General features: G+C 47.9%; 1 protein-coding gene across 5 annotated transcripts in view; it reads left to right on the top strand.

Moving 5' to 3' along the window:
• The window catches only part of LOC123759295 (UDP-GalNAc:beta-1,3-N-acetylgalactosaminyltransferase 2), a 339,864-nt gene that overhangs the window by 30,982 nt on the left and 294,760 nt on the right, over nt 1-14,122 (top strand). For all 5 annotated transcript variants that reach the window (XM_069335009.1, XM_069335007.1, XM_045744158.2 and 2 more), the window contains one exon: nt 5,889-6,274. In XM_069335009.1, the coding sequence (XP_069191110.1) occupies nt 5,889-6,274 (386 nt within the window). The remainder of the gene's footprint in view (nt 1-5,888; nt 6,275-14,122) is intronic.

Raw genomic sequence — 14,122 nt, 5'->3', positions numbered from 1 at the left:
TCTTTTCGTGTTGGCATTGAAGTCTGGGGGTCAGGTCGGGAAGCTTCATGCTCTCCTCAGGCGCAGGTGTTTTTGTGCATGTTTGGTCCTGGTGGTAGGTTTGTTCGTTTGCAGCCGTCTCCTTCTTTTCTGGCGTTGAATGGGTCTGCTGCTTTCCGGAGGGGTCCTTGAGTTGTTGATGCATGGTTGGTAGGGACGGGGGTGCATCATGTGTTGGTGCGGACGGGGGTGCATCATGTGTTGTTGTTTGATTGCGGCTCTCCACTGTTCTCTGTCTGTCATGGCCTCTGTGACGTTGAACCTTCGGGTTGCCCGGGTTCCTTTCCTTCCTTCCTTCCTGTTGCAGGGTTCGGGGTCTCCTGGGTCGTTCACAGGATCCTTCGGTTTTGCCAGTTGTGTTGTTTTTTAGTTTAGGGCACGTGGCATCCGCCTCCTGGGTCTTTCCCTCTTTTTCCTTATCTTTGGTGAGGTAGCCATGGGAAGCCGATGGAGCTCCCCCCAGAAAACCGGCTTTAAATGTAATGAAATGCCATTTTCTGGGTGAGACCCAGAGGGTCCCCAGCATTCTCCCGCCCTCCAGTAGTCGGTGTTTTTCACGTATTTTGACATCCTGCCTAAGAACCGAATGGTGGATCGAAGGCGTGAGGGTCTGGGGCTAACCTTTCCCCTCCTTGGGAGGGAGGGGGGGGGGGGGGTTGTGCAGACAGCAGTGTGGCAACATAATGACATAGTGCATCTTTGCTAATTTTTGTTTGGGGAGTTATGTCTCTCGTGCGGCTTTTGGTAGCAATATTTTCACCAGAATAGGGGTTTTATTTGGGGCACCTACCTTTCTGGGTGCCAGACCCAGTTGATGGCAGACATAGAATGCTCCCAACCACACGGGGGTTTCTATAGGCCGTTGCTCCTTGTGCCTCTCTGAGGGGGGGGGGGGCAGGTTCTGGCTTGTGGTTCTCGGTAGGCAAGAACTCCATGCACATTGACTGATACCAGAAAGCTAATATAATGTCATGGGTTCGTATCCTGGCCGGGGAGGATTTACTGGGTGCAATTCCTTAACTGTAGCCTCTGTTTAACGCAACAGTAAAATGTGTACTTGGATGAAAAAACAGATTCTTCGCGGCAGGGGATCGTATTCCAGGGACCTGCCCGAAACGCTATGCGTACTAGTGGCTGTACAAGAATGTAACAACTCTTGTATATATCTCAAAAAAAAAAAAAAAAAAATCCATATCAGCATGGATAGCTCTGGGGAGCCTCCGGGTCTCACCCAGAAAATGGCGTTTCATTAAATTCAGCGCTGTTTTTTTTTTTGCTGTTTTATTGATCAAGTGATGTTTTCTAAAGATTCTGACCCTTTCAGAGGCAGTTGGGTCAGGTGGGGACCTCGCTTGTTTTGAGTTGAGGCAGGTCCTCGGGTGGGTCAGGTTCCTGGGGGCGTTGTGCTACCTGAGGAGGATTCCTCCTTCACTCGATGTTGGAATTACATGTCATGGAGGTTTAGATCTGCTTAGGGCTCACAGCAGCCCTTTCATAGTTTGCCCCTTTAACCCTCAAACCGCAAGGGGCCCAAATGGAATTCACACCCACAGGCGCAACAAAAAAAAAAATTCCAAAAAATTCTTTCGTCTTATAGAAGTGTTCATTTTTGTTCCCTGATCACGGAAAAAATAACAAAAAAATCGTAGGTGGCATATTTTAGCCGCAATAGGGTAGGGAAGTGTGGCAAAAAAGGGGCGTTGGCAGAGCCTTCGCCAGACGAGGTCTACTCCGCCCGAGCTGTCAGACGGCAGTTGCCACAAATATATTATTACCTAATTATTTCAATGTCTCTGATTGATTTTTTCTTAGTTTTTTTGCAGTAATATTATTCCATACAGTGAATTGTGGTATATTTATATTATAAAATGTGTGAACCATCACTGTACTCAAAATTATGATGTGCATATTAGTGATTCAATTATTATGTTCATAAAACAATAAACAAATAGTTTTGCTGTTGTTACACTATATACACAGGTTATATATAAGTATTTGCATGTTTTGTACACCATAACGAACTACTAAGTTGGTCTTGTGAGTCAAAAAGCAACGAGGAGTGACCGCCAAACACCAGCGAGCCACTCACTGCCACTCCCTCCCTCAACACCTTCTCACTCACCTCCTACAATACTCTTTCTGTATTTATTCACTATACACAGACGTTATATATACGTATTTACATGTTTTGTTCACCATAGCTGTACATCTAAGCTTGTATGGTGAGTAAAGGCCACAAAGACGTAGCTACTCACACAGTCAGCTGATCGGCGGCCGCCCTCAAAGCCAGACGCACTAATATTTGTCCTTCAACAATATTGTTTGTGGTGTTATTACGCTATATACACATATTATATATAAGTATCTACCTGTTTTATTCACCATACCTGAACAAATAAGCTGGTATGGTGCCCAAAGACCATAGTGGCCATCAGTAAACACCATGCCAAGACGTGCAGACGACGCTCTTCCCTCACCAAAATGGCGGCTCCCAACCTACTCCTCTCGCTGTTATCACACTCTATACACATGTTATATATAAGTATCTACATTTGTGTTCACCATATCGAACCACTAAGCTGGTATGGTGAGTGCAGTCAATAAATGGTGGCCACACACAGTCAGAAGACGATGCCACAACCCTCCCTCGCACAGCCTTACGCCTCCCTCCATGGAGCACAGCGCTAAATATCACCACAATCCTGGTATTATCAGAATCCTGGTCAGTTTTATCACAGTCAGGGGGCTTCAGTAATACTATCACTGCTAAATAATAGCTGTATCATATATATTATGGTATTTGTAGGTGATGCTGTGGTCACAAGCTGAACAGCGGTGCTGTGAGCTCATGCTGCGTGCGCCAGCCTTGGTGGCTTGCTCAATACTGACGCTGTAACACCCAAGAATGTTGGCCTGGATTTTTTTTCTAGGTGGCATCTGGCAACTATCGGTCGTGGCTGTACTATAGCTGCCCCTATCCCAGGCGAGGAGTTTAAATTATAGCGCTAGACACGAAATCATATATAAATGATGTGCGCGGTTTCGGTTTTGTCACTGATATCATTTATATATGATATGCGCGGTTTGAGGGTTAATGCCGTTATGAGAGGGCACCTGGGCCATTTTTGCTAGCTTCTGGTCACGCATTTTGAGTACTTTCTTGTGGTCTTCGGTGGGGACTGGTCGGTCCCTACCCCCTATATTTGGGGGTCAAGTCTGTTGGGTCAGGAGTCCTCTCCAGCTCTACATCTGGTCATTGTGTATTGAACCTGCAGTAATCCCAATTGGTGCCATCCCAGATTCCGATTTGACTGGGCCTTGTTTGGGACTCTCAGTTGGTGTATCTTTCTCTGACTATGGTGAGCTTGTTCTGCCTGCAGCTTCATCTCCATCTGATGTTGGATCGGCCCTGGGTGACTCACTGGTTGGTCGAGTGGTTGTGTGGGAGCCGGATTTTTACCGGTTTTGCCTTTCCTCTAGGCATGGTTTGACTTCAGGCATTGTACTGGTTTGTCTGGTTTTACCCCTTCCACCACTCTTTGTCGGTTCTTGCCTTGCCGACTTCCCTTCGGATTTTTTTGGGTTCATTTCTCTTGTCATCCTTTCCTGTCACTTGATGTATTTATGGACACCTCATCTCTGAGGTGGGGCTTTGTGACCATCACTTAGCTGGCCACCCAGGGTTGTTGGTTGGATTTATACTTTTGGGTGCACAACACTGTGCACTGGAAGGAATGGACCCCATGTCACATGACTTGAGGAGGATTCAGCTGGCTCCAGGTTCGGAGCTCCAGGTTCACTTTGATTGCTTTCTGGCAGTTCATTGTCTAAACCAAGTGGGAGACAGTCTCTTCAGTCTGTTCCTCTGTGGAGCTGGACACTTCGTGTGGCTTGACTTCTGGCTTCTGGGTTTAGTTCTCCATGCAGTTCATGTGCGGGTTGTGTCTAATGTCCTTGCAGACAGGTAGGTTGTCTTCCTTTTGGCCATCTACATGGAGTCTACTGTCAACAGTGAGCCCTTCCATTTGCTTTACAGGATGTTAGGTCTCCTCAATGTGGACCTCTTCGTTGGGGGAGTAGAACTGGTGCCTTCCCTCCTGTGTGGCTCTGTTCCCTGATTGTGAGACTCTCGTGGTGGATGCCTTTCGACTGGATTGGTCAAGATGGAGATGCCTTTACCTCTTTTCCCCTAGTTCAGTTGTTGCTCTGATTGTTGGCCAGTCTGGATTCGTACTTAGGAAGGGTGATCCATCTCTTGTCTTGGTGGCTGGCTCAGCCTTGCTTTTCAGTGCTTCTAGCCTAGCTGTCCAAACTGGGGCATTTTTCCATGGCTCTACCTCTTCCAACAGATAAGGCAGTATACTTCTCTGGTTTAAATTTATCCTCTACTGTATGTCTCAATATCACCATTTGTTTGGTGTGAGGGTGGCTAGTTCTTTGGCATATACCACCTGCATCTTTCTTCATGGTATAAGGTTGCCTGGTGCTCTTTTCATCACTGTTTGTCTCCTCTTAGCTTGTCTTCGGTTTCAGTTCGATCTTCCTTGTCTTTTTTTTTTTTGTTACAGGCATTTCTGTATTGGCATGGTATGCTAAATACTGTAACCTCTTATCATTTGGTGGAGCCGCTGTTGCTTGCAATCCGTGTTGACACCATGGCACTGTTCTGCAAGTTGTATTGAGCATTCTTCCACCTCCGCCCTGCTCATGCTCATCAGCTTTCCTGGTCCCTTGACTATATTTTGGCTTTTCTTTCTTCCCCTCGGTTTATGGTTTCCTTCTTTGGCTCATGATGTTTTTCTTAAGGCAGTTTCTTGTTTCTCACCTCTGGCAGCTGGGTTGGAGAGCTTCAAGCTTTTTTTTTTATCCTGAGGCATGGGTTTTGTCCTTCTGGTGCTGGTGGGCAGTTTGTTTGCAGCCCTCTCCATCATTTTTGGTGAAGGAGGAGTCAGTGGGTTTTCGGAGTTGTCCTTTGGTGAACAATGCTTGATTGATTATACTGTACTGGGGTGCATCATTTGATGTCTCATAGTGGCTCCTTGCCACTACCTGTGTGCCACTGGTTCTATCCCAGTAGACACCTTGTTGATTGGTCCCATTTCCTTGGTTTCCTGTTCCAAGGCTCGCATTTCTCAGGTTGTCTGCAGTCTCATCACATCTAGCCGGGCCACGGTCTACCCTCTGGCTCATGATTTTTATAAACATGTGGCTTTGGTCACCACCCTCCACTTATATTCCACCTTCACCTTCCCCACCTTCAGGTTCATCGGTTTTTGTAGATTTCTTCATCAGGTCCAGAACTAACTTGTGGAGCCAGCTGGGAGCCGGAGCTGGGCTGCCTGGTGATGATAATTGGTACTAATGAGTTTCTAGCTTGTTTGAGTGAAGCCCTTGTTCAGTGTGACTCATGTGTGGAGTTGTATGTTGGTTTTCTAGAGTTCATTTCTGTGAACCCTCCAGTTGTCTGTAAAGCTGTGCTGACTTTCTGGAGGCTTTTTCTGGTGAGGGTACAGACTATCTCCACATACTTGCATCTCTCATGAGGGGATCAGATTCCGGTTCTGGTGCCCGGTAAACCAAACAGAACTGATGTGACCTTTTAGTATAAAGCAATCTCATTAAGATAGCTTCAGGGAACCACTGGGGCTCCTCCAGAAACTGGCATATCAGTACATTCAATGCTGGGTTTATTGACAATAAGCTTTTTACGTTTCATGAAGAATAAATTTTGTACAACTGAACTACAGTTCAGTTCTACCCCTTCTATATTTCTGTCTCTGCTATAAACAAATTTTATGTTGGAATTTTATACAAGTGCTAATTTAAAAAAAAAAATCTTTTTATTTCAGATTCTGAAAGCTCTCACATACAGACTTTCTTCAAGAGCAATAATGTGTTAGTTAATAATGTTTCAACGAACTATGAATGCAATATTGGACTGGGAATTAGAATTCTACATCCTATAATATTGGAAGAAGTTAGTGTTCGGACAAATCTTTTGAAAAATACCAAAGAGATTGTTGTTGTTCTTGAAGATCCTGAGGAAGTAATTGATAGTGTGAAGTTAACACACAAAACTTGTTCTGAAGAAAATGGCTATTGCAGCATCAAGCTGTCTCCTCCCTTGATTCTTCCAAAGGGATTTGAGGGAGAGTTGAGAGTGCACAGGGAAGGGATGGATGATATAAACTTGTGTGGTGAAGATTTGTTTCTTCTCCAGCCTAAGACAAAGTGGGTAAGTAGTCTACTGTTATAGTCTTAATTATTAGGTATATGAAATTAATTTTCAGTGCTTCCACTCTGTTTAAGTTGCTTTGTTAATTATTTATTGCCATATTATAGATCTACTCAGTTCTTACCTTTAGTATGAAAATTAGGTGACCTAATGAAATCCCATTCATATTAAGACAAGATGTCACGTGAGGTTAACTACCTTCCTGCAACTTTGTTTTTCTGGAGGAAGCCCCCTTATTTCTCCCTGAAGTGATTGTCTCTGATAGTGCTTTACTACTAAGCGCCATTATAGGAGTTCTATAGGCCTACTGGGGACCAGGAGCCAGAACCTGGCCCCCTCTAAAGATGCACAGGAGGTGGCCACACTACGGGAAAATTACTGTGAGTTACTTTAAATAACTATGAATTACTATGCCACTAGCAGGGAAGCACCCAGAAAGTCAGCAAAAGGAAAGACAACTGCCTGTTATAAGCTAGACCTTTGCCTCGAGAACCACCAAATGAACTCCAACTATGTAAACAAACAGTTACAAATTCATAAAACTAGGGCTAGCTTGTTTCACTGCCTCCTACCTCCCCCTCATTTAGGGTGGGAGGAGGGAGGCAGCCGGGGTCAGCTGGCTGACCCACTCTCAGTTCTATTCTGATGGTATTGAGTATGAGGTGCCCTCTCTGGTGCTCCCTAGTACTGCCAGGGTTACCTTTCCTCGAGTGTTTGGGGATCGCTGCCTTAGGGGCCTCCTTGTTTGTGGTGGCCCTCGCCCTAGGTAAGTCAGTTGTCTTTGGCTTTCTCTCTTCCTTGGGTTGGAAGTGATTTTGGCTGGTGGGGTGCACTGGGATTCATATATGCCTAAGTGTTATTACTAAGTGATTCATATATGCTTTATTAGTCTGGGGCTTCAGTTAATGGAGTTCTGCCTACCGGGGACCATGAGCCAGAACTGCCCCCCCCCCCCCTCCGAGAGGCACAGGGAGCAATAGCCTAAAGAAGCTCCCTTGTATTTGGGAGTATTCCATGTCTGCTATCAACTGGGGTTAGGCACCCAGAAAGATAGGCGTCTCAAAAAAAAACCCTTTTCGTGAAAATTGCAACCTAAGATCGAATAGGAAACCAGAACTCCCCTCCAAATGCAACAAGCAAACGTCATCAGCCCGCCACACAGCTTTTCCGCGCAGCTTCTCTCCACAAGAGGGGGAAGCCCTTCACTCTCACGCCGGCTGTCCACTCCTTAGTTCATAGACTGAAGCGTTCTGGGGCGGGCGGCGATTCAGGCCTCAGTTTTCTGCTGGATTTTGTGCCCTTGTGGTGTTTCCTGTTGGATTTTGTGCCCTTGTGGTGTTTCCTGTTTAATTTTGTGCCCTTATGGTGTTTCCTGTTGTTTGTGGTGCGGTGGCCAGGAGTAACGTTGTGTACTGGGACTGCATGTGCTTAGGGCTGGCTTCCCAAACTACCCTGTAAGTATTACCCTTGGGTTCTAGGGTTGCCTTCTCTGGAGCCTTTGGGACCTCATTCCCATAGGGGCTCCTGCTGCTTGGCATTAACCTCGCCCTTGGGTCCAGCTGGGGTTTCGTGGCCTTTGTTTGGCTCTGGGTAGGGAGTGTTGTTGTTGCTGGTTGGGGGTGCAAAGTGCTGCGCAGTACACCTACCTAGCGGCAGCAATATTTTCTGTTCCTCTGTTGTTGGTGCTGTGCTTTTTCTTTTTTTCTTTTCTTTTTGTTTTCCTGCTTGGAGGAGATTTGCCTGGTTTAACTATTTGTCCACCGAGAGTATTTTGGGTGGCCCTTCTCTAGACCACCGTACTTATACACTTCACAGGAGTTCAGTTTAGCCCAATTTTCACTTTGTTGACATTCTCATTCGGGCTCAACCATCTTTGGAGCACCATTGCCTGGGCCTCCTGTAGGCAAAACCACCTACAGACCCTGGGAAAACCCCATCGGGGCTTGATTGACCATCGGATGCGTCCTCCGAGTCCCATCTCACTTTGTGCGAGTTCGAGGGTTTTATTACCCTTGTCTCAGGGTGATGATCATCTGTTTTGTCTCCATCATGTGCCTGTTGGGTCATCTTCAGGTGTCGGTGACACCTTCGACCCAGAATCTTGTGATACGTGCTCCCCACTTGTATTTCAATTTACCCATTCTTCTTTGGAAGTTCTTAGGGGTTAGACAGCGTGTGCATGGCATTGTAGGTATAGGTTGTTGCAACGCACTAGGTTGGTTGCTGCTTGGATGCCCAGGGGCTGTTCTGTTTTGGCTTTAGTGTCCTGGACCTAGGGGCATTGGTCACTTTGACCTAGGTTCAGTACGCACCTTTAGGCCCGGTGAGTGTGGTTCACCCTGCTGCCGGCTCCCAAATGTCTGAGAGTTTTGGAGTTAGGGGATGGTTTAGTTTGTGATGAGACTCGGGCGGTTCTGGGGCCTGCTCCATTCAAGACGGAGAAGGAGACGGAGGCATTCAAGCCTGATTCTCCTGCCGAGGCTTCTGGGTCTTTCCAGCAGACCCCCTTCTTTGCTGCTTTTTCCCTGGACTCTGCCTTTTCTTCACGGGTTGAGGACATGGAGGACGGCTCTGTCCTGGGGGCCTGGTTTGGAGGCTCCCGGGGCTGGGCAGGAGTCACTCGGGGGGTCGTGGACCCACTTTGATTCCACTTGGGTTTTGGTGCTCTCGTCACGGGGTTGTTTGTTGCAGGGAGCAGGGTTTTTGTGCCCCCGTTCCTTGTATGAATTTGATTTGGGGTCGGCTCCTCTCTGGGTTCGGTTCCAGAGTCCCTTGGGTTCCTCGGCTCCCTTGGACTCCTCGGCTCCCTCTTTCCAGAGGTTTTCTGCCTCTCACATCCCGCTTAAAGAAGTTTACGAGGCTCTTGCAGCTTACTTCCTGCAAAACCTGAATTTTGCCTCTGTAATGGATCCGTCCTTGTTTGAGTGCAGTTCTTCTTTCCCGTATTGGATGCGTTATGAGGTTCTGGGGTCTTCTAGCAGGCAGACTGCCCTTTCTTCTCTCAAGGATCATGTACAGATCCACGCGCTTGAATGGTAGGAGGCTGCTACCATTCTGCAGGTTTACTTGGGGTGATTTTGAGCGCCTCAATGCGTGCCTTTTCACCCATGTGCTTTCTCTGGATGTTAACCTTCAGCAGCTGCACGTGTAGGATCCCTTCCTTTCTGCTACTTTGGTAGCTTAGGATTTTTGCACCTGCATGCGTTTGGCCTCAGTCTTGTGCTTCTTCTTTTCCCTTCTTGAGTTGTCCTCGGACTGGCTTGAGGAGGTCGTGGAGGCATTGAGTGCCGTGCCTTTGTCTGGGGCACTGGTCTCTGCATTGGATGCGCTGTTGAAGCTTTTTGCTCCGATACTCTGGGAGGCGGTGTCTCTGTTCTTTGCCTCTTGCCTCATGTGTTGCCAGGCCATCCTCGCTCTCTCCTTGGAACCCGCTTGGGTCCTGGCTCCTAGATTTTCATCACCCTTTTGTCCGTTGTTGTTTGCAGAGGGGGCTGTGACTAGGTTTTTGCAAGCAGCCTTGTCTAGTTGCCGTTCCCTTTCGGATTTACTGCTTCTCCAAGGAGGCTGTTCTCGGGCCTCTTGGATTGGTCGTGCCAGGGCTTGGGGGTTCTTCTGGTCGAGGTGGGCCCTTGGTGCCAGTTTCTGAACCGTTGCCCACTCCGGTTCCGGCGTTGTCTGATCAGCACAGTGCAAGCCGGCTTTTCGTAGGGGGCACCGGCCCTTTCGCAGGTCGCCTTGTTGACGGGGCACTGGGGGAGAGGCTGGCTCTGCCCATGCTTGATCTCACAATTTGTGGGCATTTCGAGTTGTGTCATCTGGTCTGTGATGGCGTTGGGCTGCTTCTCATCCTTCGGGGGGAGTCGATGCTGACGGGGCAGGCGTCTTTCCCTGCACTTCGTCGGATCATCTCAGAGTGTGCTTGGGTGTGGTCGAAATGACCTTGTCCCTCAGGCGGGTTTCCTCGCCTATTTCAAGTCCTGAAACGGGACTGTGGTTCATTCTGGACTTGTCCCGCCTGAACCCCCTGGATTCTTTGCCCCTACTTTCGGATGACCACTCTGTCCCTGGTCCAGCTTCTTTCGGAGCCTAGTGCCTGGATGGTGTCCCAGGACCTCAGGGACGTGTATTGGTACATTCCTATTCATCTGGGGTTCAGGAACTGGTTAGGTTTCGTTGTGGGGCGTCAGGCTTACCGCTTTCATTGCCTTCCTTTTGGCTTGAATCTGGCACCTCGCGTATTAATGTGTCTTACCTGGGTCGTGGTGACACGTCTGCATTTGCTAGGGGTTCGTGTCTTGGCCTACCTCGACGACTGGCTGGTCTGGGCTCCTAGCCAGTCTGCTTGTCTGCTCAGCAGGGGTGTGGTTCTTTCCCAGCTCGCTAGGTTTGAGTTCCTAGTAAACTATAGGAAGTCCCATCTGGTTCTGTCCCAGGTTCGGACTTGGCTGGGTCTTGTTTGGGACTCTCGGACCACTTCCATTTCTCTTCCTTTGGAGGCGTTGCTGCGGCTGCAGTCCCACCTTCAGCTGTTTCTTGGGGGCGGGGGGGGTTCCCGGGTCACTCAGCTGTTGCTTGAGCAGTTGTGCGGGAGTCTGAACTTTGCCATGCTGGTTTATCTGCTGGGTTGGGTTTGGCTTCAGCGTCTGTTCTCATTCCTTCGGGAATGCCCATTCTGCCTCACTCACAATCGTTGGGTTCGACCTCCAGGGACCAATCGAGCAGGACCCCTGTCTCAGGTCATTCTCCTATCCATGGAATGGACCATGGAATTACCGCTTTCGTTGCCTTCCTTTTGGCTTGAATCTGGCACCTCACATATTAATGCGTCTTACCTGGGTCATGGTGACCCGTCTGCATTTGCTAGGGGTCTAGCAAACCCTCCGCCTCCGACGGTCGACGCCGACTCCTTCCAATGGCTCTGCTGGATGTATGTACTCCCGGAAGTGAACCTCTTCACGTCGGTGTGGTCTCAGCGTCTCCCGATTTATTTGACGCCCTTCTCCAACTGCGAGGCTTTCAAAGTGGATGCCTTTCGGCAGAACTGGTCAAGATCGGGTTACTTGTACCTCTTTTCCCCGGTCCAGCTGTTGCTTCGGGTTCTGTCTCAGTTGGAGTCCTACCACAGGAGAATTGTGGCCCCGCGGTGGCCAGCCCAGCCTTGGTTTCAGGCGTTACTTGCTCGGTATGTGAATATGGGGCTTTTCCATGGCTCCGCCTCTTCCAGCAGCTCGAACCAGTCCAGTTCACGGCTGGTTCGGCCATTGCTCTTCGGGTCTGGTACTTTTGAGGTGGGTTTATCACCATGTGTGTGGTAATCAGGTGGCTTCGTTGATGGTGTCCCACTTGAAAGCTAAGTCTTGGTGACAGTATGAAGTTTCCTGGCATTCTTTCTGCCATTTTCTCTCTCTTCATAGGTTGTCTTCTATTTCGAATCTGGTTGTCTTGATCGCTGATCAAAACAACCAGATCTGGTTGATCTGATCACTGTAACTTACGTTCTGGGTGGATGTTACTTCCCGAATGTTCCATAAGGTTTCTCGTGCTTTGTTTCTCCTTTGGCCTGCTTATATGCCACCTGAGCCATTCTGGTCCTTGGACAGGGTGCCTTCCTTTCTCTTTACCCCTCGGTTTGTGGTGGCCACTTTGGTTCAAGATTGTTTTTCCAAGGCCCTCTTTCTATTGGCATTGGCCTCTGGGGGATCAGGTTGGTCAGCTTCAAGCTCTCTTCCGGCGCAGAAGTTTCTGCTCTTTCAGTCCTGGTAGTCGATTTGTGTGGTTGCAGCCTTCTTCTTTTCTGGCGAAGAACGAGACTGCCTCTTTCCGGAGGGGTCCTTGGGTCATTGATGCTTGGTTGGTCAGGCTGAGGCTGCATCATGTGTTGTGTCCAGTTACGGCTCTTTGGTGTTTCTTGCGAGCCTCAGATTCAGTGACCAGGGATGTGCTTTGGGTTGATCCGGTTTCCCTCGTGCCCTGTTCCAGGGCTCGGGTCTCCCGGGTTGTCCGCAAAGTTAAGTCTAACCAGCCTGTGGTCTGTCATCATGTGCATGACATTAGCAAGTTTGCTGCTTTGGCTGCCGTTTGGCAACATGTCTTGGGCTGATATTCAGGCACGGGGATTTTGGAGGTTGGACAGGGTCCCGGCGTCCCGGTATTTGGTTAACGTTCCTGGCCTCTCAGTATTTGGTTAACATTCCTGGTCCTGGGTGTTCTTGTGTTGTTTTGGACCGTAGGTTGCAGCCAGTTGTCTCGACTTTGAATTGAGAAGTGTGTGGTGGCCACCTCCTGGGTAAGGCCCTCTTTTTCCTTATCTTTGGTTATGTAGCTCCATGGAGCCGAAGGGTCTCCCTACGGAAAACCAGCATTGAATGTAATGAAACGCCATTTTCTGGGTGAGCCCCAGAGGTTCCCTGACACCCTCCCTCCCTCCAGTCTGTGGTTTTCACGTTTTGATACTAAGCCTCTGAACTGGAATGGCTAGGTAGCCAGAACAGGGGGGTCTGGGGCTCCCCTCTCCCCCTCCCAGGGGGAAAGGGGGCTGTGCGGATGAGCGACACAGCAGTGAAGTGTGATGTTTGCTTGTTTCCATAGAATTGGAGGGAGTTCTGTGTCTCTGTTCGGTTTTCAGTTGCAATTTTCTTTCCATTTAAGGCCTGCTTTGTTATGCCTACTTTTCTGGGTGCCTAATCCCGGTCAATGACAGATTAGGATAACAACCAGCCACATGGGGGTTTTCCAGGGCCATTGCTCCCTGTGCCTCTCTGAGGGGGGCCAGGTTCTGGCTCTTGGTTCCCGGTAGGCCAAACTCCCATGACTAATGCCCGGCCCCTCGCGCTGGAGTTGTTGTTCCAATAACATAAATAATTTCTCAAATAGCAGATGTCTATCATATTACAGTATATTTTTGGTTTTATTTAGTTTAGTTTAGTTTAATTAGGATAATAAAGAGCTATTAAAACACTGGATTATAGAAATGATTTATTATTCTGAAACTTTCAAAGTCATGGGTCACTGAACTATGACAACACAGACGAAGGAAAACCAAGTGAGGTTTACAGTACAGTATTCCCTTATCTGTCCACTCTCACTCATCTTGTTTCATCACAGAAAATGTCTATTAGGAGATTTTACCACATGTAGCTAGCTAATCACGCTTCAGCCTTTAAATTAATTTACAAAGATACCTGTAATTGTGAAACATTATATTCGCGGCAACTGCCGCCCTACAGGGTGGCGGGACCTCGAGCGCTCCATCGCTCAGTGCCATAATTTGCTCAACTTCCCAGCTCTATCACGGCTAAAGTATGTCGCATACAGTTTTTTCTGTGGAGAGCCCCTTCGGCTCCCAGGAGCTATACCGGGCTGATGTGTACAGTACAACCTCGATTGAACGTACTATATGGGACCACCCCCAGTTCGTTGGAGCGTTGGATTCGTTGCAAGAGGTGACCTTCAAGAGGCGTTTGCGTCAGTGTCTATTTTTTTTCTTGTACACAATAAAAATGCATTGTATCATATTACTTACTGTACCTATATTTTACTACTCTACTAAAAATTCTGTAATTCATGTATTTACCTTATTGTTGGAGTTATGTCCATCTTGAAGTTTTGTGAAGTTGTGAATGCTCTACAGTAAATAGGTACTGCAGTGCATTAAGCCGTTAGCACTGTATTATTAAAAGTGGTTTTGCTGTATGTTGAGTACTACAATACAGTTCTTGAAAACTATTGTACATTAGAATTATTGCAACTTTAATTTTAACACTATGTACACACTTGAATTTAACACTTATTCTAATTGTTCACTTCACACACGATGTTTTTAGATGTTTGCATCAGCTTTGCTGGTGC

This window comes from Procambarus clarkii, chromosome 32 (assembly GCF_040958095.1).
Source record: "Procambarus clarkii isolate CNS0578487 chromosome 32, FALCON_Pclarkii_2.0, whole genome shotgun sequence".
Classification (NCBI taxonomy): Eukaryota; Metazoa; Arthropoda; class Malacostraca; order Decapoda; family Cambaridae; genus Procambarus; species Procambarus clarkii.
This window is presented reverse-complemented; position numbering and strand designations above follow the sequence as displayed.